This window comes from Dendronephthya gigantea, unplaced genomic scaffold (assembly GCF_004324835.1).
Source record: "Dendronephthya gigantea isolate DGI-Jeju-01 unplaced genomic scaffold, DenGig_1.0 000011F, whole genome shotgun sequence".
In the NCBI taxonomy this organism is placed as follows: domain Eukaryota; kingdom Metazoa; phylum Cnidaria; class Anthozoa; order Malacalcyonacea; family Nephtheidae; genus Dendronephthya; species Dendronephthya gigantea.
Window position 1 is genome coordinate 129832 of NW_021163021.1, and position 26005 is coordinate 155836.

The 26005-nt window shown below is 36.5% G+C and overlaps 3 protein-coding genes and 1 non-coding gene across 4 annotated transcripts; all 4 read left to right on the forward strand.

The window, feature by feature from the left end:
* The first annotated feature begins 5129 nt into the window (after positions 1-5129).
* On the forward strand, positions 5130-7238 carry LOC114518561 (uncharacterized protein K02A2.6-like). The gene is made up of 2 exons (XM_028538584.1): positions 5130-5144; positions 5352-7238. The coding sequence occupies exons 1-2, from the start codon at positions 5130-5132 to the stop codon at positions 7236-7238; spliced, it is 1902 nt and encodes a 633-aa protein (XP_028394385.1).
* Positions 7239-8009: 771 nt separating this feature from the next.
* LOC114518563 (uncharacterized protein K02A2.6-like) lies at positions 8010-8876 on the forward strand. The gene has a single exon (XM_028538585.1). The coding sequence runs from the start codon at positions 8010-8012 to the stop codon at positions 8874-8876; it is 867 nt and encodes a 288-aa protein (XP_028394386.1).
* Positions 8877-19951: 11075 nt separating this feature from the next.
* Positions 19952-20035, forward strand: Trnal-caa. Its single transcript has one exon. It is a non-coding gene; the product is annotated as a tRNA-Leu (tRNA).
* Positions 20036-24828: 4793 nt separating this feature from the next.
* On the forward strand, positions 24829-25926 carry LOC114518564 (uncharacterized protein F54H12.2-like). The gene has a single exon (XM_028538586.1). The coding sequence runs from the start codon at positions 24829-24831 to the stop codon at positions 25924-25926; it is 1098 nt and encodes a 365-aa protein (XP_028394387.1).
* The last annotated feature ends 79 nt before the right edge of the window (positions 25927-26005 follow it).

Sequence of the window (26005 nt, forward strand, 5' to 3'; positions counted from 1 at the left end):
TGCAGCTTTACAAAGCCTTAACTGGATACCTCTACTTCTCAGAAGAAAATTTAATCGATGTATCTATGTGTATAAATATCTAAACAATCTTATTGATTTTGATCTGCAGTTCCAGCTAAATGCGAGCGTCCATGATCTCTACACTTGAAGAAACAATGATTTTCGTTTACTGCGGGTTAGAAGGAAGTGGGGAAAACAACGATTTACTTATCAAGCGCTTAAGGATTGGAACTCTCTTGACCAGTATATTAGAGAGTCAACATCTTTGACTCTTTTTAAGAATAACCTTAAAAACTTGCATGAGTTATAATAGTTTTTAAATTTCTTATTCTATGTGTTGTTTTAATTGTCTATGTGCTTTCATGAACTTTTATGAACTTTTATGAACTTTAATGAATTTTATAGCTTAATATTTATATCATGTATTTTAATAATTTTATTGCAGGGCCCCATTGAAAAACACCTCGGTGATATGGGCTCCCTGTTGAAATATAATTATTATTATTATTATGTTAAAGTGCATAATGTATATTTCCCCTCATATAATCTTGCATACTAATGCTAATATGTATGTTTCATGCACATTTAATAGTTTGGGTCCACTATCCAGAGTGTGGTGCATGAGGTATGAAGCTAAGCATAGCTATTTTAAGAGGCTGGCAATGAACATAAGAAATTTCATCAATTTACCTTACACACTGGCAAAACGACACCAAGAAAGCTTGTGCTACTATCTACAAACACCTGATGGCAGTGCCTCAACATTTCTTTCCAAGGGGAATGAAACAGGTCCAGGTACAGGACTGTAATTATTTAAAGTTTACTATTCTACAAAATTGAATAATACCAGATTAGACTTTGTTTTATGCACTATAGTGCAACGTACGGTATATAGAAAGGATATGGCAAAAAGATATGGATAATTATGTTTGACAGGAGCAATTCCTCAGAAACTTGCTGCAATGATTCATGAGATACTGTATTGTTCTTGATAAAATATTGTAATGTCTGGGCTATTGAAAACATTTTGACCATATCAAGGAAGTCATTTTCAGGCATATTGCAGTATAAAATAAGTGTATATGAAAAATACAAGTGTTTATCTTCAAGTACATACTGTCACCAAAATAATAATAAACTAATATGCGATAAATTGTATTGCATTGATTGTTAATTAATTATTCTTGTAGGTAAAAGTAATTTGGCTGGAAATTTAAACTATTTTACCTTGTTGAAAAGGTCAGAAAGACAAAATGGAAATTTGGTGGACAATTAAACACCAGTTTATGAGTAAGTTTCTTTCCTTGGCAAGTAAGAGTCATCTGATGTTAGACAGTACATTCTACTTATCTACAGTAAACTAAAGTGCATGGAGGAACATTGTGCAGCTTGCTCATGCTACATGGTAACTTGTGTTCTGCAGACATGCATTCTTGGGCATTCCACACTTTGTCAGTGCAGCTTGATATATAATACACAATAAAACAATGTGATGCAGTTGCATCTGTACGTATTTATACAAAATACACTGGCTCTTACCAATGCACAAACTGTCATCTGTGGTCAGTGTGGTGCCAGATGCTGAAATGACAACAAGACCAGTGAGCTTCGCCTTAATTACTAACAGACACCTATATACTCCACATGAGTGCTCATGCAATAAGACTGAAGTGAAGGGGTGTAATTAATAGTTATAATAATTCAATAGTGTATATTACCATTTTAATACACATCCTTAAAGACTAAAATTATCTTAGGCCAAAGCGGGTGATCATTAGTGGAACTAAATACAAGCCAGGTGCTATCCTTCATATTGGCTTTGATGAAGATGATTTTCCATATTTCTGGAAGATTCACAAGATTTTTGTTGTCAACAAGAACCTTCATGACATCAAATTTATTGTCCTGCCATTGGAAACTACTGGTTTCCATAATCATTTTCAAAGTTATCAAGTACAAATGCAAGCCTCTGCCAAAGAGAACATGAAAATTTTCCAGCAAAAGGAGTTCACTTGTTACCTGCCAACTAATTTATGCACACCATATGGCAACCAAGCTGGTGGAAAATTTGTTTGTAGCCGATATGAATATGAAACAAACAACTGACTATAGTTAAGTTCGATTACAACTTTTGCATGATGCATGTAATTGTATAGTGTAAATAGATATATGTTGAGAAGTACTATATGGCAAAATATTGTACAGTATGTATAAAGAGGTTTACTGTACATAATGGAAAATTATGTTTCATGTCGACTGTTTTTATTGTGAATTGCACTGTTGGCTATAGTAGCAACAGATTTCTCAATGTGTAAAATTAAATAAACATTGTGAACTTCATTTTCTTATGCACTGATGATTGAATCGTCCTCCCCCCAAACTCTTTGTGAATGGTGGGGAAAGGTTTGTAAGTTAATTAACCTAAACTGGGTAGTGATTGAATGTTGATTCCTACAAGAGTATATAATTGCAAGTTAGGTTTAATGTGAGGGACAGAGGGACTATACAGCCTCGTTCCCAGGCGCTTTAAATAAAATAAAATATAGGAACACTACAGGCTTTTTACATAGATCAGTGGCTAAGCAGAGCGAGCACGCAAGGAATTTTGGGGAGGACGCAACGGAGAAATGGAGCGCCTGGCAGAAAATGCAAATATTTTTTGCCAGAAATACGATTTCTGACAAATCTAGCTTTTCGGCGTTTTACTCGTGCATTCTTGTATTTTTGGTGGTTTGTGGCCATATGAATGACCTGGAGCAATCACTGAAGAAGTTCTCATTTGACGGTAATATTTTATTACAGAATTTGGTTGCATTTTATATTATATTTAGTACGTTTTTAGAGTAGACTGTCAGTGAATCTTTCGTGTTGTTCTTAAATATGCCCAGGGGCGGATCTAGGATTTTTCGCACGTTAGTCAAAATATCGGATGTAAAAACGGGGAGGTGGTTCAATTGCCCGTCCCCCCCGGAATAATGACATTTCAAAAATTATTTTAAAACTTATCATCTGAACGCGAAATTTATACAAAATTTATACAGCATTGTTTATATGAACATCGACATGAATCTTTACCTTATCTCAGTAGACTTCTCATTTTGACGAGCAACACAAGGTAACGGAATTATCCATATTACTCGACAAGACGACAACTGAAAGCTATTCAACATATTTGCTATTTGTAGCGTGAACTTCCTAACAAAGATCTGTATTGGGCCTTGCAGGAACCTCAAATCATTAAGATGAAATGCCATTTTGTAAAATAAATATACGAATTCGTCATATAAATGGCCCGATTGAGCAGAATCCAACAGATTCTTAAAAATATCCGCTGTCAAACATCCAGAAATTTTTCAATATTCCTTATTTACTTGAGAAGGATATATTTTTTCCTTTAAGTCAAATAAAGCAAACCAATAAGAAATCAATATTGTTCTTTCACCAGCCAATCGGAAAGCCTAAATTTGGCGAATGAGTCAGACCCCCGCAAAGATAAGGCAAGCCAATGAAGAACCAGTATTAGCCCTTCACCAGCCAATCGGAAACGCTTAAATTGCGCAGATGAGTCAGACCCCCGCAAAGATGAGGCAAACTTATTCTAAGCCAATCAAATGCCCAGAATCAGAAGTCGATGAGGCAAAATTCAAGCGGGTATTCGCTATTATGACTCATTTGCCGAGGGCTCAAAAGTCAGTGACCAGCAACTGCATGAAGCTTAATAATTTTTAACTGGACTGTTAATTTATCAAATGACTATTTTCGCTGACTGAAGTTTAAATATTTCGACCTGGACTTGTGTATTTTTTGACTTAGTCGCGTGACTCATCTGACAACCCCTAGATCCACCCCTGAATATGCTAATAATAATATGTGTCGACCGTTATCATATTTTGATGATAAAATTATCCTTACAATAGCATCTGATGATTTGGATTTATCCAAGTAAGTCAGTTGGTATAAGTGTTGGAATTTTATTCTATCTATTGAGTACATTAAGCTGGTATATTTTCAATTGACATTAAAATATATGTATGCGCATGTTTGTATGTTTTTAAATGTCATACAGTATGTATATTTCAAATACTTTTTATGCATGTTAACTGGGCCAGCTCTGCCAGTCAAACCTGAAGTTGACATTTACATTGATTTGCCTCACAGTATGTCTTTCATTTGTATGCCCCAACATGTTCCTGTGTTTAACAATAAATACTGTACACATGTTCACTGTAATATACCAATGTGTAATGTGTAAAATAACTGGACAATCTAGGAGATCATTTTAACCAGAATGAAAATCCTGCAATAATTGCTATTTTTTGTTTATGACTGTGTGCTAGTTAGAAACTTTCAGCTATTTCATATAGTTATCTCCTGCTCGAGATGTGTGCTTGAATACTCTAAATGTAGTCTAGCAGCCAACTAAAGCTATCTTCTCTTGCAGATGGATGTCTGGGTCAATAAACCACCATAACGCATGGAGATTAAAATTTAATTTAAAATATAATTCATATATACACTATATAATAATTATATTATACCATATTATAATTATAACTCATGTATGGTGTTGCACACTGTCATAGATAGAGAGCAGGGGGTTACAGAGATTGCTAGGCAATAATTATATTTAGTGTTCTTTGTGCTATTGCCATTTACATGCAACCTCATGGGTTATGTTCAACAGGTTATGATACATGTTTGTGTTTTTAAAACACCTTTTCAAAGACATCTAGAGCCTGATGCTACTAGTCTAGTCAGTAGTTAATAAAAGACCAGGAAAACATCCGCTGTCTCTGCATGTTGCTGAAACTTGAATCCAAGTCCAATAGGTTTGCATGTAAATAAGCATTTTGTAATATATGTATTCAACTTGATATATAACCTCTTATCACATTTCTAATGAACTTGGGTGTTAACACAAAATATCTTTAGAATATTTTTTAATGCATTAATGCATTATACCTACTGGCTACTGTAACGTTATTTACATAGGTGCCCTGTGTAACTCGTGCCCCGTGCATGATGGGTAATGTAGTTAGGTAAGGTATAAATATTAGCTTGTTGTAAATAATCTCTCTCACTTCTTCTGTATTAAATTGTACTCAATACACGAGTTTGGATGCGATAATATGACATGGTGTCAGGTGTGAAGAAACTTTAGCTTCTCAAAGAAAAGAGATATCAAAAAGCTACAGTATAAACGCTGATAAAGCTAATAATCTCTAGAAGGAATCGAGTCCTGAAGTGCATTAATTATGGCGACATGAAGGCAGCAAGAACAACAAGAAAATGAAAGCCCAACAGGTCCATCAACTCAGCAGATTTTTACATCTAATGTACTGCTCCCACAGCCAATAAGTCTAACAGGCAATTTAGCGAAAAATTGGAAGAACTGGCGTCAGACTTGGCAAGCATATGAAGTAATCACAAACCTCGCCGAACGCGACCAAAAATATCGAGTTGCTACGTTTATCACGTGTATTGGTCCTGAAGCCATGGAAATTCATAATGGTTTACCTTTCCGAAATGACGAGGAAAGACAAGACATTACGAAGATAATAGAACTATGGAACAATTACTGCATAGGTAAGACAAATCCTATTTATGAGCGGTATAAATTTCACAACAGATTTCAACAACAAGGAGAGACAATAGACACATATGCGACAGTCATTCGTACTTTAGCTGACAGATGCAAATTTGGAGCCCTTAAGGAGGAGTTAGTTAGAGACAGAATAGTATGCGGAATACGTGACAATACTTTGCAGAAGAAATTGCTACAAGAAACCAGTTTAACCTTAGAAAAATGTTTAAACATATGCAGAGCAGCCGAAGCAGCAAACAATCAACAGAAGCAAATATCGCACAACACTTCAGAGTCTACACATGCACTCAAACCAAAAGGGAAGCCCCAATTCAATAGCCAAAGAAAACCGAAGTTACCATGTCCTGATTGTAAATATTGTGGCAGGCGACATGAGCGTAAGAAAGAAAAATGTCCAGCCTACAATAAAACATGCAATAACTGCTCAATGAAACATCACTTTAGTTCTGTTTGTCAGCAACCAAAAAGACAAGAAAGAGGGCCAAAGACAATACAAACTGGCAGATCTAAAACACACCAAGTTCATGAGGAAACTGATCAGTCCACTGATGATGAGATTTGGTCAATTACAGAACGAGTAAGTACAGTCCCGGGGAGGGATTGTGTATGTGCAGGTATACAATTGGGCGACCAGATAATACAGATGCAAATTGACACTGGTGCAACATGCAATGTATTACGGCATTCCTATTTGCCTAAAGATGTCAAGGTCCAGCCAACCAATAGAAATTTATTTACCTATTCTGAGTCAAAGCTTGAAGTACTAGGCAAGGCAGTGTTGAACATTTGTAACCAAAAGAACAATTGTAAGTACTTTGAAGAATTTTTGATTGTTAAAGATGGGTCCATTCCCCTGTTAGGAGTTAAAACAGCTCAAAAGATGGAACTGTTAGTCATTCGACACCAAAATATCTTACATATGGATTGTAGTAATGCAGTAACATCTCGGGAGCAGCAGAGATTAAGTAAAGAGGATGTATTGTCAAAGTATGCAGATCAATTTACAGGTTTGGGTAAGATTGAAGGCAAACTTCATCTAGAGGTGGATGAAACAGTGACTCCAGTTGTGATGCCACCTCGCCGTGTCCCAATTGCTGTGAAACCCAAGTTAAAAGAAGAGCTTGATCGCCTTGAAGCCCTTAACGTCTTAGTGAAAGAAGAGAAACCAACAGCATGGGTGTCTGGGTTTGTAGCATCTGCCAAGCCAAATGGAAAAGTAAGGGTATGTATTGACCCACAGCATCTAAATACCGCACTGAAGCGTAGACATTATCCCCTTCCAGTTGTTGAGGAGATACTCCCAGAGTTAGACAAAGCAAAGTTTTTCACAAAGGCTGATCTCAAAGATGGGTATCTACAGATCCAGTTGGATGAAGATTCTAGCAAGCTTACTACGTTTCAGACAACATGGGGTAGGTCTCGCTGGCTCCGCATGCCCTATGGAATTTGCCCAGCTTCCGAGTGCTTTCAGCAGAAGCTTGATCAATGCCTTGAAGGATTGCCAGGGGTGTATAAGATAGCTGATGATTTACTCATCATCGGAAAGGGAGACACCGATGAAGAGGCAGAGTGTGACCACGACCAACATCTGACAATGCTGTTTGAACATGTCGAGCAAAGAATGTCAAGTTAAACAAGGATAAGCTGATTTTCAAATCCAGGGAAGTGTCCTTTATTGGCCACCTAATCACAAGAGAAGGGTTGAAACCAGATCCTAGAAAAGTGGAAGCGATCCAGAAAATGAAGTGACCGAATGATGTTCCAGCAGTATTGCGATTCCTTGGTCTTGTGAAGTACCTGTCAAAATTCCTGAACGATTTATCTGGAATGAGCGAACCTTTGCGTCGGCTGACACACAAGGATGCAGAATGGAATTGGACAGAAGAGCAAGAGGATGCCTTCGAGCGTATAAAGGAAGCAGTTGTTAAAGCTCCAGTTCTGAAGTATTTCAGCGATACCGATGCAACTGAGGGACAGGGAGATGCTTCACAGAATGGTCTCGGGTTTGCTCTCATGCAGAATGGACAACCTGTGACATATGCAAGCCGGGCACTGACTTCGGCAGAGCAGCGATATTCACAGATCGAGAAAGAGCTGTTAGCACAAGTGTTTGGTATGGAACATAATCATCAGTATGTGTATGGTCGTAAGGTTATTTTATGGACCGATCACAAGCCGCTTGTCTCCATATCGCAGAAACCACTAGTCACAGCGCCAAAAAGACTCCAGCGGTTACTTTTGCGGTTACAACAGTATGACTATGAAATTCGCTACAAGCCTGGCAGAGATATGGTCGTTGCTGATACGTTATCAAGCATATCTAGAAGACCACATACCTACTAAAACTGAAGTAGAGACAGAGCATGTCCATACAGCACAGTTTCTTTCAATTCCTGACCACCAGATGAAAGAGTTACAGCAGAAAACTGCAGCAGATCCAACATTGCAATTACTCAAGAAGGTAATTTTAGATGGATTTCCAAATTCCAAAGACAGTCTACCAGCAAGCATCCATCCATATTTTGGTATTCGAGATGAATTGTCTGTAGTCGATGGCATCATCTTCAAAGGGCTACGTTGTATTATTCCTGTGGTTCTCAGACACAAGATTATGTTGAAATTGCATGAGTCACACATTGGGGTGCAAGGATGTCTTCGGAGAGCTAGAGAACTAGTCTATTGGCCAGGTATGAATGCTGAACTCACTGATTACAATAGTAAGTGTGACATCTGTCTATCATCAAGTACAAGTCAAGCTAGGGAGCCCCTTATTTATCACGAGATTCCAGACAGACCCTGGAAGAAGATTGCCACTGACATTTTTACGATAGACAGTAAAGACTTTTTGTGCACAGTCGATTACTATAGCGGTTATTTTGAAGTAGACCCATTATGTAGCAAAACAAGTAAAAGTGTAATTTCCAAGATGAAGAGACACTTTTCTACTCATGGAATTCCTAATGAACTTTGTAGTGACAATGGTCCATCATTTAACTCAGTTGAATTTGCTAACTTTATGAGATTTGCAGGAACTAAGCACATCACCAGTTCACCATTGCATGCTCAGAGCAATGGAAGAGCCGAAAATGCAGTCAAGACAGCCAAGAACCTCATGAAGAAAAGCAAAGAGGCATGTATGGAGTATTTTATCTCGTTGCTTAGCTGGAGAAACACTCCTACGGAAGGCATGGATATGTCCCCAGCTCAAAGAATGTTTGGACAAAGAACTCGGACACAGTTACCGACTGCTGAAGCATTACTAAAGCCATAACCAGCGCCAGTTGATGTAAGAAAACAAATTCTGACAAGGAAGGAGAAACAAGCATCCTATTACAACAGACAGACAAAGGAGCTTCCAATGCTGAAAGAAGGTCAAGTGGTGCGAATTACCCCTCAACCAAATGATCAAGAGAAGAAATGGATAAAAGGTCAGGTAACAAGAGAAGCGGGTATCAGATCTTATGAAGTGATGATAACTGAGGATGGCAGGCAGTTCAGGAGAAATCGTAAACATTTGCGTGCTTCTAAGGAACAGTTTTATCCGCCAGACAAACAACCTCCACCTGTGTCACCATCATCAACACCACCTCCATTAACGCCGCCAAAGTTGCAGGTCCAACATGTTCCGCAGCAGCCTGTTGTTAACCCTGGGAAAGCCATCAGTGGAGTGACAAGGAGTGGCCGAGTATTCAAACCGCCAAGTTGCCTAGACTAGGATTGGATTAGTCCGTTATAAGGCTGAGAATATTGCTTGTCAGTTCATTATGAACTCTTTAGAAAAACAATATAGATTATTTGGAACCCTATTACATAGGCACACATATTATAGAACTATTTTTAAAGAAAATCTTCAAAAAAAAAAAAGAAGAACTTTTAGGTATATTTCTAAAGGAAAAGAAAAAAAAGGAAGGATGTAACGTTATCTACATAGGTGCCCTGTGTAACTTGTGCCCCGTGCATGATGGGTAATGTAGTTAGGTATAAATATTAGCTTGTTGTAAATAATCTCTTTCACTTCTTCTGTATTAAATTGTACTCAATACACGAGTTTGGATGCGATAATATGACAGCTACTATATTCTAGCATATAATTTGTCAAGTGGCCAATGCAATAAAAGAAGGCACAGATTGGCTGCAGATTTGGAATGAATTGTGGAATATAATATGGATCCAAATGTATATGTAGAACAGTCACTGTTGATGGCTTCCCTCGATTTGTCCAGTGAGGATAAAAGCATACTATCAAGGGACGTTTCCCAAATTCTAATAAAAATACCAAAATGATATATTTTAGAACTTCATAAGAGTTAAAATAAATGTATATAGAGGTGCATACCTTTGTTCTACGATAATCAAATATCTTATCCATACATTTTCTTGTTTCTTCATGGAGAATTTTGCAAATTCGAATGCATTCGCCTTTTGCCCCGCTTGAAAATTCTTTATTTGGAAATGATGACAGTGCGATACCTAAACACTTGTGCATAAAATTTTCCCCATGCATATAATTCTGTGTATTGCTCTTAAAAAGTCGGGCAGAATTAATATTCTAACAAGTTCCTCTTTTGCACTTTTGAATAAATTAACAACCGTGAAGTTAACTCATAAATCGTGAGCCGCCATGTTGTATGCATTTTCTGCCAGGCGCTTCTTTGAGTTCTTTCTCTGCATCCTCCCCAAAATTCCTTGCACTCTGCTTAGCCACTGATCTATGTAAAAAGCCTGTAGTGTTCCTATATTTTATTTTATTTAAAGCGCCTGGAAACGAGGCTGGGGACTATATGCAAATGAGCTGCTCCCTCTAACTTTTGTAATAGAACCACAAGCTCAATATCGCAGGGACCACAGAGCAGTTTTGATATGGGGTATGTGGGGGGTGTCGAACGCCGGAGGCGTTTGTTATGTAGGGGTCAGGGCCATGTGTTTCTGTAGCTAAACAGGTGTTTTGTATGTTTTGGCTTAGGTAAAAGTCAGGAATTATTCTTTTTGAAACTTAGACAATACAGCTTGAGTTATAAGTAGTTCCTGTTAAAAGCCAACATATTTTGGAAAATTATTGACGTGGGGGGGGGCAAGCCCACCATCCCCGGACCTTTCCTGTCTGAACCACTTAAGATTTTGGGGGATCTCTGAACTGCAGTTATTCTTGTCTGTAGCTGATTTCATTTAATATCTGGGCTACTGGTGCCAAAGTGTTTTCATATTTCATATTGTATACGCGTACTTTCGGAAAAACAATACGAAACGCGCAATTTGCATTGCATTTTAGAATAAAAGTGCTTTTTTGAAAAAAAGTATTTGCGCCCGGGGTAATCGAATTAACAAGATTTTAAAACGTTACTTGGTTAAAATCTGGCAAAGTAAAATCGATAAATATTTTTCACAAGTAAGTAGTCTTAATTATGAAAAAATAATCAAATTCCAACCCTTTGATCCACCATCTTAGATTTCCGCATGTATTTTCGTACATGCACCTTAGTCCTTACCAAGAGCAGAGAGCTAGCCTGCTCGCAGACGTTCCAAGAGTATGCCTGATAAATATTGAATAAAAAAAAATTGTCTGCTAAGTTTTATAAGCACAAAAATTTGGGCGAAGATGAGATTTAAAATATCGCGCACTCGTAATTTCATGATTGGAAGGATTAAATGCTTACTCCCCAATCAACTCGCAAAACAGGGTTAAATATACAAAATGAAGTTTTACTCCATGTACAGGATTAAATGTAACCCTTATCTAGGGTTACTTTTAAGTCCTATTTTCTCCCGGAGTTGTTATAATCCCATAAATGGAGTTAAACTAACTCCAATAAAAGAACTCGCCCAAACGGGTTTAATTAAACCTATTTATGTGTGTTAAATCAACTCCTAAAAAATAACAGTGTACAATGTATTTTCCTTAAACTAATGCTGGGCTACTTTTAGAGGGCTTTAGATCTCTTTGCATAGAACCTTTTCACACAAACATATGTCAACCTTAAATATCTGATACCTTTTGAATAAATTAAACAGCACCTACTGATAGATAGTTCAACTATCCAAATGTAGCAATTCTGTTGGTATATATTATTATACTTGTATATAGTGTACAATATATATTGTGTACAACAAAGCTTGTCAATAGATATATTGGAAATCAATAGTTTCAGTTAGACATTACAATTATTTTCCTTAAGCATTCAATGCTGGGGTACTTTTAAAGGGCTTTAGATCTCTTTGCATACAGCCTTTTCACACAAACATATGTCAACCTTAAATATCTGATACCTTTTGAATAAATTAAACAGCACCTACTGATAGATAGTTCAACTATCCAAATATAGCAATTGTGTTGGTGAATCTTATTATCCTTGTATATAGTGTACAATATATATTGTCTACAACAAAGCTTGTCAATAGATATATTGAAAATCAATAGTTTCAGCTAGAAATTACAATGTATTTTCCTTAAACTAATGCTGGGCTACTTTTTGAGGGCTCTAGATCTCTTTGCATACAACCTTTTCACACAAACATATGTCAACCTTAAATATCTGATACCTTTTGAATAAATTAAACAGCACCTACTGATAGATAGTTCAACTATCCAAATAGAGCAATTCTGTTGGTATATCTTATTATACTTGTATATAGCGTAGAATATATATTGTGTACAACAAATCTTGTCAATAGATATATTGCAAATGAATAGTTTCGGTTAGACATTACAATGTATTTTCCTTAAACTAATGCTGGGCTACTTTTAGAGGGCTTTAGATCTCTTTGCATACAACCTTTTCACACAAACATATGTGAACCTTAAATATCTGATACCTTTTGAATAAATTAAACAGCACCTACTGATAGATAGTTCAACTATCCAAATATAGCAATTCAGTTGGTATATCTTATTATCCTTGTATATTGTGTACAATATATATTTTGTACAACAAAGCTTGTCAATAGATATATTGCAAATCAATAGTTTCAGTTAGGCATTACAATTATTTTCCTTAAGCATTTAATGCTAGGGTACTTTTAAAGGGCTTTAGATCTCTCTGCATACAACCTTTTCACACAAACATATGTCAACCTTAAATATCTGATACCTTTTGAATAAATTAAACAGCACCTACTGATAGATAGTTCAACTATCCAAATGTAGCAATTGTGTTGGTGAATCTTATTATCCTTGTATATAGTGTACAATAGATATATTGAAAATCAATAGTTTCAGTTAGACATTACAATGTATTTTCCTTAAACTAATGCTGGGCTACTTTGCATACAACCTTTTCACACAAACATATGTCAACCTTAAATATCTGATACCTTTTGAATAAATTAAACAGCACCTACTGATAGATATTTAAACTATCCAAATAGAGCAATTCTGTTGGTATATCTTATTATACTTGTATATAGCGTAGAATATATATTGTGTACAACAAAGCTTGTCAATAGATATATTGCAAATGAATAGTTTCGGTTAGACATTACAATGTATTTTCCTTAAACTAATGCTCGGCTACTTTTAGAGGGCTTTAGATCTCTTTGCATACAAGCTTTTCACACAAACATATGTGAACCTTAAATATCTGATACCTTTTGAATAGATTAAACAGCACCTACTGATAGATAGTTCAACTATCCAAATGTAGCAATTCTGTTGGTACACCTTATTATCCCTGTATATAGTGTACAATATATATTTTGTAGAACAAAGCTTTTTAATAAATATATTGCAAATCAATAGTTTCAGTTAGACATTACAATATATTTTCCTTAAACTAATGCTGGGCTACTTTTAGAGGGCTTTAGATCTCTTTGCATAGAACCTTTTCACACAAACATATGTCAACCTTAAATATCTGATACCTTTTGAATAAATTAAACAGCACCTACTGATAGATAGTTCAACTATCCAAATATAGCAATTCTGTTGGTATATCTTATTATCCTTGTATATAGTGTACAATATATATTTTGTACAACAAAGCTTGTCAATAGATATATTGAAAATCAATAGTTTCAGTTAGGCATTACAATTATTTTCCTTAAGCATTTAATGCTAGGGTACTTTTTAAGGGCTTTAGATCTCTCTGCATACAACCTTTTCACACAAACATATGTCAACCTTAAATATCTGATACCTTTTGAATAAATTAAACAGCACACCTACTGATAGATAGTTCAACTATCCAAATGTAGCAATTCTGTTGGTATATATTATTATACTTGTATATAGTGTACAATATATATTGTGTACAACAAAGCTTGTCAATAGATATATTGGAAATCAATAGTTTCAGTTAGACATTACAATTATTTTCCTTAAGCATTCAATGCTGGGGTACTTTTAAAGGGCTTTAGATCTCTTTGCATACAGCCTTTTCACACAAACATATGTCAACCTTAAATATCTGATACCTTTTGAATAAATTAAACAGCACCTACTGATAGATAGTTCAACTATCCAAATATAGCAATTGTGTTGGTGAATCTTATTATCCACAAAACTTGTCAATAGATATATTGAAAATCAATAGTTTCAGTTAGACATTACAATGCATTTTCCTTAAACTAATGCTGGGCTACTTTTAGAGGGCTTTAGATCTCTTTGCATACAACCTTTTCACACAAACATATGTCAACCTTAAATATCTGATACCTTTTGAATAAATTAAACAGCACCTACTGATAGATAGTTCAACTATCCAAATAGAGCAATTCTGTTGGTATATCTTATTATACTTGTATATAGCGTAGAATATATATTGTGTACAACAAAGCTTGTCAATAGATATATTGCAAATGAATAGTTTCGGTTAGACATTACAATGTATTTTCCTTAAACTAATGCTGGGCTACTTTTAGAGGGCTTTAGATCTCTCTGCATACAAGCTTTTCACACAAACATATGTGAACCTTAAATATCTGATACCTTTTGAATAGATTAAACAGCACCTACTGATAGATAGTTCAACTATCCAAATGTAGCAATTCTGTTGGTACACCTTATTATCCTTGTATATAGTGTACAATATATATTTTGTAGAAAAAAAGCTTGTTAATAGATATATTGCAAATCAATAGTTTCAGTTAGACATTACAATATATTTTCCTTAAACTAATGCTGGGCTACTTTTAGAGGGCTTTACATCTCTTTGCATAAAACCTTTTCACACAAACATATGTCAACCTTAAATATCTGATACCTTTTGAATAAATTAAACAGCACCTACTGATAGATAGTTCAACTATCCAAATATAGCAATTCAGTTGGTATATCTTATTATCCTTGTATATAGTGTACAATATATATTTTGTACAACAAAGCTTGTCAATAGATATATTGCAAATCAATAGTTTCAGTTAGGCATTACAATTATTTTCCTTAAGCATTTAATGCTAGGGTACTTTTAAAGGGCTTTAGATTTCTCTGCATACAACCTTTTCACACAAACATATGTCAACCTTAAATATCTGATACCTTTTGAATAAATTAAACAGCACCTACTGATAGATAGTTCAACTATTCAAATGTAGCAATTGTGTTGGTGAATCTTATTATCCTTGTATATAGTGTACAATATATATTGTCTACAACAAAGCTTGTCAATAGATATATTGAAAATCAATAGTTTCAGTTAGACATTACAATGTATTTTCCTTAAACTAATGCTGGGCTACTTTTAGAGGGCTTTAGATCTCTTTGCATACATTTTCACACAAACATATGTCAACCTTAAATATCTGATACCTTTTGAATAAATTAAACAGCACCTACTGATAGATAGTTCAACTATCCAAATAGAGCAATTCTGTTGGTATATCTTATTATACTTGTATATAGCGTAGAATATATATTGTGTACAACAAAGCTTGTCAATAGATATATTGCAAATGAATAGTTTCGGTTAGACATTACAATGTATTTTCCTTAAACTAATGCTGGGCTACTTTTAGAGGGCTTTAGATCTCTTTGCATACAAGCTTTTCACACAAACATATGTGAACCTTAAATATCTGATACCTTTTAAATAGATTAAACAGCACCTACTGATAGATAGTTCAACTATCCAAATGTAGCAATTCTGTTGGTACACCTTATTATCCCTGTATATAGTGTACAATATATATTTTGTAGAACAAAGCTTGTTAATAGATATATTGCAAATCAATAGTTTCAGTTAGACATTACAATATATTTTCCTTAAACTAATGCTGGGCTACTTTTAGAGGGCTTTAGATCTCTGTGCATAGAACCTTTTCACACAAACATATGTCAACCTTAAATATCTGATACCTTTTGAATAAATTAAACAGCACCTACTGATAGATAGTTCAACTATGCAAATATAGCAATTCAGTTGGTATATCTTATTATCCTTGTATATAGTGTACAATATATATTTTGTACAACAAAGCTTGTCAATAGATATATTGAAAATCAATAGTTTCAGTTAGGCATTACAATTATTTTCCTTAAGCATTTAATGCTAGGGTACTTTTTAAGGGCTTTAGATCTCTTTACATACAACCTTTTCCCACAAACATATGTCAACCTTAAATATCTGATACCTTTTGAATAAATTAAACAGCACCTACTGATAGATAGTTCAATTATCCAAATATAGCAATTCTGTTGGTATATCTTATTATACTTGTATATAGCGTAGAATATATATTGTGTACAACAAAGCTTGTCAATAGATATATTGCAAATCAATAGTTTCAGTTACACATTACAATTATTTTCCTTAAGCATTTAATGCTGGGGTACTTTTAAAGGGCTTTAGATCTCTTTGCATACAACCTTTTCACACAAACATAGGTGAACCTTTAAATATCTGATACCTTTTGAATAGATTAAACAGCACCTACTGATAGATAGTTCAACTATCCAAATAGAGCAATTCTGTTGGTATATCTTATTATCCTTGTATATAATGTACAATATATATTGTCTACAACAAAGCTTGTCAATAGATATATTGAAAATCAATAGTTTCAGTTAGACATTACAATGTATTTTTCTTAAACTAATGCTGGGCTACTTTTAGAGGGCTTTAGATCTCTTTGGATACAACCTTTTCACACAAACATATGTAACCTTAAATATCTGATACCTTTTGAATAAATTAAACAACACCTACTGATAGATAGTTCAACTATCCAAATTTAGCAATTCTGTCGCTATATCTTATTATCTACAAAGCTTGTCCATAGATATATTGAAAATCAATAGTTTCGGTTAGACATTACAATGTATTTTCCTTAAACTAATGCTGGGCTACTTTTAGAGGGCTTTAGATCTCTTTGCATACAACCTTTTCACACAAACATATGTGAACCTTAAATATCTGATACCTTTTGAATAGATTAAACATCACCTACTGATAGATAGTTCAACTATCCAAATAGAGCAATTCTGTTGGTATATCTTATTATCCTTGTATATAATGTACAATATATATTGTCTACAACAAAGCTTGTCAATAGATATATTGAAAATCAATAGTTTCAGTTAGACATTACAATGTATTTTTCTTAAACTAATGCTGGGCTACTTTTTGAGGGCTTTAGATCTCTTTGGATACAACCTTTTCACACAAACATATGTAACCTTAAATATCTGTTACCTTTTGAATAAATTAAACAGCACCTACTGATAGATAGTTCAACTATCCAAATGTAGCAATTCTGTTGCTATATCTTATTATCTACAAAGCTTGTCAATAGATATATTGAAAATCAATAGTTTCGGTTAGACATTACAATGTATTTTCCTTAAACTAATGCTGGGCTACTTTTAGAGGGCTTTAGATCTCTTTGCATAGAACCTTTTCACACAAACATATGTGAACCTTAAATATCTGATACCTTTTGAATAAATTAAACAGCACCTACTGATAGATAGTTCAACTATCCAAATGTAGCAATTCCGTTGGTATATCTTATTATCCTTGTATATAGTGTACAATATATATTGTCTGTTAATGCCACAGATCATTAATTATGGTAATTACAACCACAGTATATAAGGTGTGATGATACGAATATTTAACGTTTTTTAAGTTTGATATGTTATACCGGACAGTGTCTAAAACTAGAACTAAATATCTATGGCATACGGCATCGATGTAAGGCAATAAGGGACACAACGTAAGTTAATTCGTGATTTGTTGTAAGTTAATTCGTAGTGTATTAAGTTTATATCCGGTATTGTACATAGTTTTATATATTGTTTATTTAGTTTTTGAACCGTAAGCAACGAAGCTTATCAAATATCAGACAACACCGTTTGATGTAACTTTGTAGTATGCACGTATCGAATTTGGGTCTCTTTGTCCCTTTCATCCTGTAACAGCGAGAACAGATTATGGACTTTAGCGGTTACATTTGTTCAAAAAGTTTTTCTCAGTTTATAATATGGATAACCGGATAAATGAAAGAACTGAATTAGACTTTGTTCCGGTTCAATCAAGCGAGACGGTTAACGGAACCACCCATGAAACCAACAGCGACACACGTTTCAGAGGTCTTAGGGAGAAAGGACGAGAGTATAGCTGCAACCGTCTAAAAAGGAAGCAAACTTCGAGCTTGGCAGCAGTCACTGAAAACGTACAGAAATAACACGGTTTCTGGAAAATGAAATTGATCTGCATTTGGTCAAGACTGCTTTAGAGGACATTAATACTCTATTCGCGGATTATCCAGAAATCCATAATAAGTACTTAAGTGCGATATCGTCGGAAGAGATTCAAGAAACCGAAACGCAACGATATGAAACGAGAGAAAAGTCGTTTCTGGAATTTCGCCGGCAAGTAAATCAATGGATTTTAGATGCAGAGCAAAGACTATCGGATGAACTTAATAAAAGCGTTGATAAAGCCAGTTCTAAACCTTCGAAGTCGACAAAAGAATCGCATGAAAGCTCAAAGCGTTCAATAACGTCATCAATTGTTTCAACGATATCATCCCGTACCAAAGAAAGAGTGAAATGGCCGAATTGGAAGCTGAGAAGTCCTTATTAAAGCGAAAACAAGCTTTGAAAGCCGCAACAGAAGATCTGATGTTAGAGACGGAGATTGCTAAAGCCCAAGCAAGGGAAAGGGTTTACGGAGAAATAATCGAAAGCGAAGGCTTGGCAGCTTCGAAAGTTAAAAGTGAACCAGATCATGCCACCGAAGGAAGATCGAAGATAGCATATGTGCACGAATTGAAGCGACGGTCATCAATCAGTCCTATTCCAGCGCCACGGTCTCCCATTACTCCTATTATTACGAGTAAAGCAAAGGTTAGGCTTCCTACACCCGATTTATCGGTTTCATCATTGTCTAGCTGGTCAAATACATCACCATCATCACCACAAGTTTAATTCATCGCAACCATCAAACGCATTTCCTGATACAATACCAAGTAACGTCGTTGGCCGTAAATCAGATAGAACATTCGTACACAACGACGCAGGAAGACGTGAAGGTCCTTATAAAGAAAACCTTGAACAGCATTCTCTAAAACAGTTGCTGACGCTACAGAGACAACAAACTGAGCATATGATGAGGGCAAACGTTCAACTTGCAGCTGCGATCACATTACCGAAACCCGAAGTTCCTAAGTTTGATGGTGATCCAATGAACTACAAGTCGTTCATCAAAGCTTTCCATACTCGTATTGAATCCAAAACTGGAAGTAATGCAGATCGCCTGTACTATTTAAATCAACATCTCGTTGGAGAACCAAAGGAATTGATTGGGGGTTGTATATACTTCGAGCCTGAGGAAGGATATGCAGAAGCACGAAAACTCCTTGAAAATGAATACGGAGATCCTTATAAAGTGCCTACAGCATATGTGAACAAGGTTCTCAACTGGCCAGCCATCAGATATGACGACCCAGTGGGGCTGAAGTACTTAGCTATGTTTCTGAAGAAGATTAAAAATGCTATGAACGGAATCTCTGATATGGCTGTTTTAAATCATCCTACTAACATGCAAACGGTCGTGAAGAAATTGCCGCAGAATCTTCAAGCGAAATGGAGAGATCGCGTGATGAAGTTAAGGAGACAGAACCGAAAAGTTCCAGAGTAGTGATACCCCCACTCTGGCTACGGAAGTAATTAGTATGCAAAGGCCTGCTGAAAGTAATTAGTATGCAAAGGCCTGCTGAAAGTAATTATGTATTCATGATGTGCCTTGCTCCTTTAAGACCTTAACCCTAATTAATTATTCAACCCGATTCGCATCCGACAATCACCCGAAGATTATGTCACTGATTAAGTATTCATAACAACTTTGAGTTAATTTATTCCAGTCGCAAACAACTAGACGTTTTTTAGATATTTATCACTTTAAAATACAAAATGCTAGGATGGCCGAGTTGGTAAAGGCGTTAGACTCAAGATCTAATGTGCGTTGCACTTCGTGGGTTCGATTCCTACTCCTAGCACTATGCTTTTTGTATGTTTGCAGTCATTAAATTCTGGTAAAATTATAGGTTAAACGATATTAATTTTTAAGAAAGCGATATCATTAGAATAACTGTACCTTGTTTAAGACGAATTGACCTGGGCAGCTATGATATAAACCTCTCATGATCTGAAGCCATGCTGTCGTGGTTGTCAACCAAATTGTCAATATTAATTCGTACAACTTGAATATTTCTTTCAGCCGATTTTCTCAAACGAGTAGGTGTTAGGCGGAATTAAAAATTGCACGCGGTAGGACAATAAAAGGAGCCATTAAGCGGCCAAGTTCCAGCGGCACGTCCCTAATTGAGCATTAATTAACTAAATGACTAAACCCATTGTCAGTTAATGACCTTGTCCAAACGCGTTTATGCATACATTACTGGTAATCGGTTTTAATGACTGGACAAACCTGAACATGTTTGCCTCTAAACAAAGGGTAGCTTGCACATAAATATCGCACATCGAACAGAATTTGCCCGAGAAAACACAGCAATGGAGTGCTTACATGGAGTGCCTGAGACCGCAATCTCTACCAAGAAAGGAAAGTTTTGGGTTTGTAACAAGAACAACCCTAAATGTTGTGAATTCTTTTGCCCCGAACAAGATCGTTCGCTCTTTGATACGGCTATGATGATGTGGAGGGCGAATGGTGCGATTCATCCGCTGTGTGATACTCACCAAAGACCGACCAAGATGAAAGTTGTGAAGGATCTAAGTAAACGTAACTTCGGGAGACCGTACTTTGTTTGCTGCGATCGTAAAAATCCGTGTAACTTTTGGCAATGGGGTGACAGATTAGAGCTTCCAAAACCGAAGTGCCGGCACGGGTTAAACTGTTGCGTGCGAAAAGTTAAAAAGGAGGGAGAAAATCAAGGCCGTCTGTTTTTCTGCTGCCCAAATGACAGAGAAAAATCTTGTGGCTTCTTTGAATGGAAAATTGTACCAGAGAATCCTTTTAACCAAGATCACTTTCCTCACATTCAGAGAGTTGGCCTATTGCAGAGTAATCCAGCCCTGTACACGTATGTGGTATCCGAAACAGGCCTTACCTTTTCCAGCGCACGGGAAAATCCTCACGACGCATACGCTGAATACATGGGAGAATTGCCGATGACAACGAAGGCACAAACAGACTGTTATTAAGTAATCCTGAACATAACATTTAATAGACTGCATAACATAATGCAAAGTGTAGAGTGAAACTATGTGTGTATATAGATAAACGTTTTTCCTTAATTTCGCAGCCGTCTGTACAAATTTAAAGTTCAATAAATGTATTGCATAAATATCACGCTGCTTGCTTGTCTGTATTCATTTGGATCTTGATCGTGCACAATGAATGGTTTCTACGTGATCGTTGACGAGCTGCAGCAAAATCATGTTCAAACCGATAAAGAAACTTTAAAGTTTCACGTAGACACTATGCTTTTAAACCATGGGGATATGTTGCAAGGTCATTGTCGTGATTACGAACAGCTGTACAAAGAAATAAATGTTTCAAACTTTGGTCGACTTTGTGCCTATTTAGCTTGCATATACTTAAACTGCAAAAGCAAGAAATGTATACGGCGCAATGTTAGGTATTGTATTCCATCCTTCGGGAATATAAGCGTTCAAAAAGCACAACCAAGCAAAAAATGGGCGATTGTTTTAACATTTTCATGTACGTTATTAGCTTTATATATCAGTTTGTAAACCTCAGGACATTCACTTCCCTGAAACCTTTGTGGCGAGAGGATGACTTGCTGTGGTAAAGCGCTCCCTGAAATCTCAATCAGAAATTTCTTTCGCAAAATACGTTGCATTTCCGCCTGTTGCGGGGGCAGTATTGTAATTCAGGCTTCTGACGTTGATGGCGGAAAAATATCTGAGCAACCTATATTACAGCCCAGAAAGTCCAGCAAGTTTTGGCAGCGTAGACGCCCTTTATCCTGCTGTTAGAGACGATGGCAAGTATCAAATATCACGGAATAAAATACGAGCATGGTTGAGAACTCCAGATACGTACACTCTTCACAAGCCAGTTCGATTTCGTTTCAAGCGCAATCGTGTTATAGTAGCAGCCATGGACGAAGAGTGGGAGGCAGATTTAGTTATTATGGACTCCTTAGCAAAGTACAATAATAACTACAAGTACATTTTAACCGTGATAGATGTACTTAGCAAGTATGCGTGGGTTGAACCGATAAAAACAAAGACGGGTGAAAATTTGGTCAGTGCGTTTGGGAAAGTTCTTAAGAAGCATCGCAAACCCGAAACGTTTCACTCAGATAAAGGAACGGAGTTTACCAACCGAAAATTTCAAACGTTTTTAAAAAAACAAGGTATTCGGTTCTTCACAACGCAAAATGAAACGAAAGCATCAATCGTAGAGAGATTCAATCGTACACTTAAGGGAAAAATGTGGAAATACTTTACAGCAAATAACACATTAAAGTACATGGACGTTCTACAGAAATTGGTTAAGTCCTATAATTACTCGAGGCATCGCAGTATTGGCATGAGACCAGTAGACGTGAACGAAACTAACGAAAGCGCTGTATGGCAAAAACTTTACGGTGAAGAGCCCGAAAAACCCATTCGATTTAAGTTTGATGTTGGCGATCAGGTTCGGATCAGCAAGGCAAGAAGAACATTCAAGAAAGGTTATCTACCAAATTGGACCGAGGAAGTATTTACTGTAACGAAACGCATACCTCAACGACCACCAGTCTACAGAATTGCTGACTACGATAACGATGAGTTACACGGAACATTCTATGAACAAGAATTGCAGAAAGTCAATAAGACAGACAGTGATTTTTATAGAGTGGAACAAATACTTAGATCACGCATGTTCACGCCAGGAGGGGTCGTACAGAGATTTCCGCCAGCCACCCCCCCTGCGCCTTCTGGGGACTGTATAATTTAATTCCTCTCCCGAGACAAACAATGGGAAACGGTTTATTCTTACGCTAAAATACAAACAAATACTTTACATCGATAAGTTGTTACAAGAGAATACAATAACTAAATACAAAGACACTAACAAAAGATAGATATGGTTAATACTTGATATAATAAACCTTTTGATATTTACTAAAATCGTCTTCGATATATACCAACATATGAAGCGAAATATCCAAACAAAACATAAAGTAAATCACACTAAAGTTCACAGAAAACTAAGCTTAAGTTTAGATAAGTCTTTTACCGTTTCTTTTCTGTGCTTTCAATGTAAAAAATCCCTTTTAAATACGACAACGAATGCTAAGATACAATGTTCTTTCGTCTCGACCACGTTGTAACTGCGCCTTTGTTGAGTTCTTCCAGCGGCTATAGTTCACGTCTTTCGCTACGTCATGTAGGCTTATCCAACGCATACGTAATAAACGTAAGGAATATTATGTAAAATGGCAAGGGTACCCGGAGAAGTTTAATTCATGGGTGCCAGCAGAAAGTGTAAAAGATATATAAATAAAATATCATTGAACCCAACATCATTTGTGTCCAAGTATTCATCATGACAACACAGTTTTATCTCACCCTGCCGAGTAATAGTTCTATGAGGTATTTTCCAAATAATACCATTGCAAATTTTCGCGTAAAATTAGCTGAAATGATCGTTCTACCCGGGCAGTGGGAGGTCACGCTGGCCGGACTTCATTACCCACACACATGGAGTACACTAAGACAGGGAGTGCAACAGTCATTTATTTGTCATGTGGACAAGCATGAAACTGGTTTGTTAAAAGACACACATTTTGCAACCGTCGCAGACCTTGTTAAAGCGATGAATGCATCCCTGAATAAGTAAGGTCAAACAAAAATAAAATTCGCTTATAATCGTAACACTCGCAAAGTAAGCGTTGATGTTAAACACGGCGCTTGGGTGTGGATGACTGGTGACATAGCTGCGACGCTGGGGTTTGGCGAAGACATCGTGATCAAAAAGAAAACAACAAGCCCTTTTGTAGCGGATATAAATGCCGGATTTTCTTCAATGTATATCTATACGGACATTGTAGATGCGCAGTTTGTAGGCGATGTTAAAGTTCCACTTTTAAGAATTGTTAATATCGAAGGCGACTATGGAAAGACCGTTCACGCCAGTTTTCGGAATTTACAATACGTTCCTGTGAAAGTGAACTCTTTTGAAACGGTTGAAGTCAATATAAAGAACGACCGCAACGAAAATGTCTCATTTGAGTTTGGAAAGTCGATCGTGACACTTCACTTTAGACAAAAGCGATCACAGTACTTTATTTGAAGATGCGGGAAGACTAGTTGTTGATCAAAAACTACTAAAAGAACATTATTTAAATAATCAACGAGGTGGTAATATTGCGGGATTTCGTGGTGCACGTATGCAGAGGGGTTATGGTATTGGTGGAATTTTCAAGAGCATTGCGAGGTTTGCTATTCCGCTTTTCAAGCAAGGAGCAAAAGCAGCGGGTAAAAGGGCACTACAAGCAGCGACAGAAGTAGGTCAGGATGTGCTTCAAGGAAAGAATATTTCGAAGTCAATAAAAGCCTGTGGGAAACAAGCTGTCACGGATGTCGCCGATAAAGCTGTCAAGAAATTGATGACTGGTAGTGGACAGAAAAAAGGTTTAAAAAGATCAGCACAAGCTAAACCTATCATTTCTTCTCGAGCCAAGAAGCAGAAAACATCTCTTGATAACTATAAACCAAAGTGGCATGGCTCAAGTCGTTGAAACAATTCATAAAGATCTGTATGTGCTCCAAATCTGAACTTGAATTATTTTCTGTACCACCGACGCAAGTAGAAATGGAAAAGGGATTTTGGGAGGATATTGATCCTGTCACAAGCATAACAGCCTCTGACACAATTGAATTCCTTTGCGCAGCAAACTCCGGAGTTTATATCGATTTAGCAAACAGTTACCTACACATTAAAGCAAAGATTACTATGCCAGACGGTGCAAATGTTGCTCAAGATGTCCAGGTCGGTCCTGTGAACCTATGGATGCATGCACTGTTCTCACAAGTAGAAGTGTTCCTAAACAACAAATTGGTAACACCGTCCAGTACGGCCTATCCTTACCGAGCTTATATGGAAACTATCCTGAACTTTAGCAAGGATGCCAAGGATTCTCATCTCACGTCTGCTTTATTTTACAAAGATAGTGCGGGAAAAATGGACAATGTTAACCCGCTTGCGCGACAAGCAGATGTGAATACAGGTCTAAAAGAACGTCATACACATACTCGTGGGAGTAGATCTGTTGCTATGGAAGGGAGACTACATTCGGATCTATTCGCACAAGAGTGCTATATTCTCGGGGCTGTTCCAATAAAGATTAAACTGGTTAGATCACGAAACCCATTTTGTCTAGTCTCATCTGCTGAGGACCCAGGTTTCAAAGTAGTTATTGAAGAATGTGTATTTCGCGTGCGACGCGTCAACGTATCGCCAAGTGTAATAATAAACCATTCCCAAGCCCTACAGCATACGACGGCCAAATATCCGATCAATCGCGTCGAATGTAAAGTTGTCACTGCCCCCCGAGGAAACATGTCGGGAAATCAACCCAATATATTTCAAGGTATTCTATCAAATTGTGTCGTTATTGGTATGGTCGATGCAGATGCGTTCAATGGTAGCTATGCAAAGAATCCGTTCAACTTCAAGAACTACGACATCACAAATTTTGGGCTGAATGTAAACGGTGAAAATCTACCTGGAAAACCATTTCAACTAAAATTTGCGAGTGCAAGAGGAAGTAACTACATTTCAGCGTTCCAAACACTGTACGCTGGGACACATAAAATGTTTGAAAATCAGGGCAATGGTATAACTCGTGAAGAATATGCAGACAGTTTTACACTGTGTGTTCGATCTCACTTCAGACCTGTGCCTTGGTGATCATGCACAACCAATTAGAAACGGAAATGTCTCGATCGAATGTCAGTTTGGAACGGCCTTGGAGGCGGCTATAAATATT

What these genes read in the sequence shown, in the direction of transcription:
- LOC114518563 (XM_028538585.1), top strand. Translation starts at nt 8,010, where the DNA reads ATGAAAGAGTTACAGCAGAAAACTGCAGCAGATCCAACATTGCAATTA.
- LOC114518564 (XM_028538586.1), top strand. Translation starts at nt 24,829, where the DNA reads ATGGAAAAGGGATTTTGGGAGGATATTGATCCTGTCACAAGCATAACA.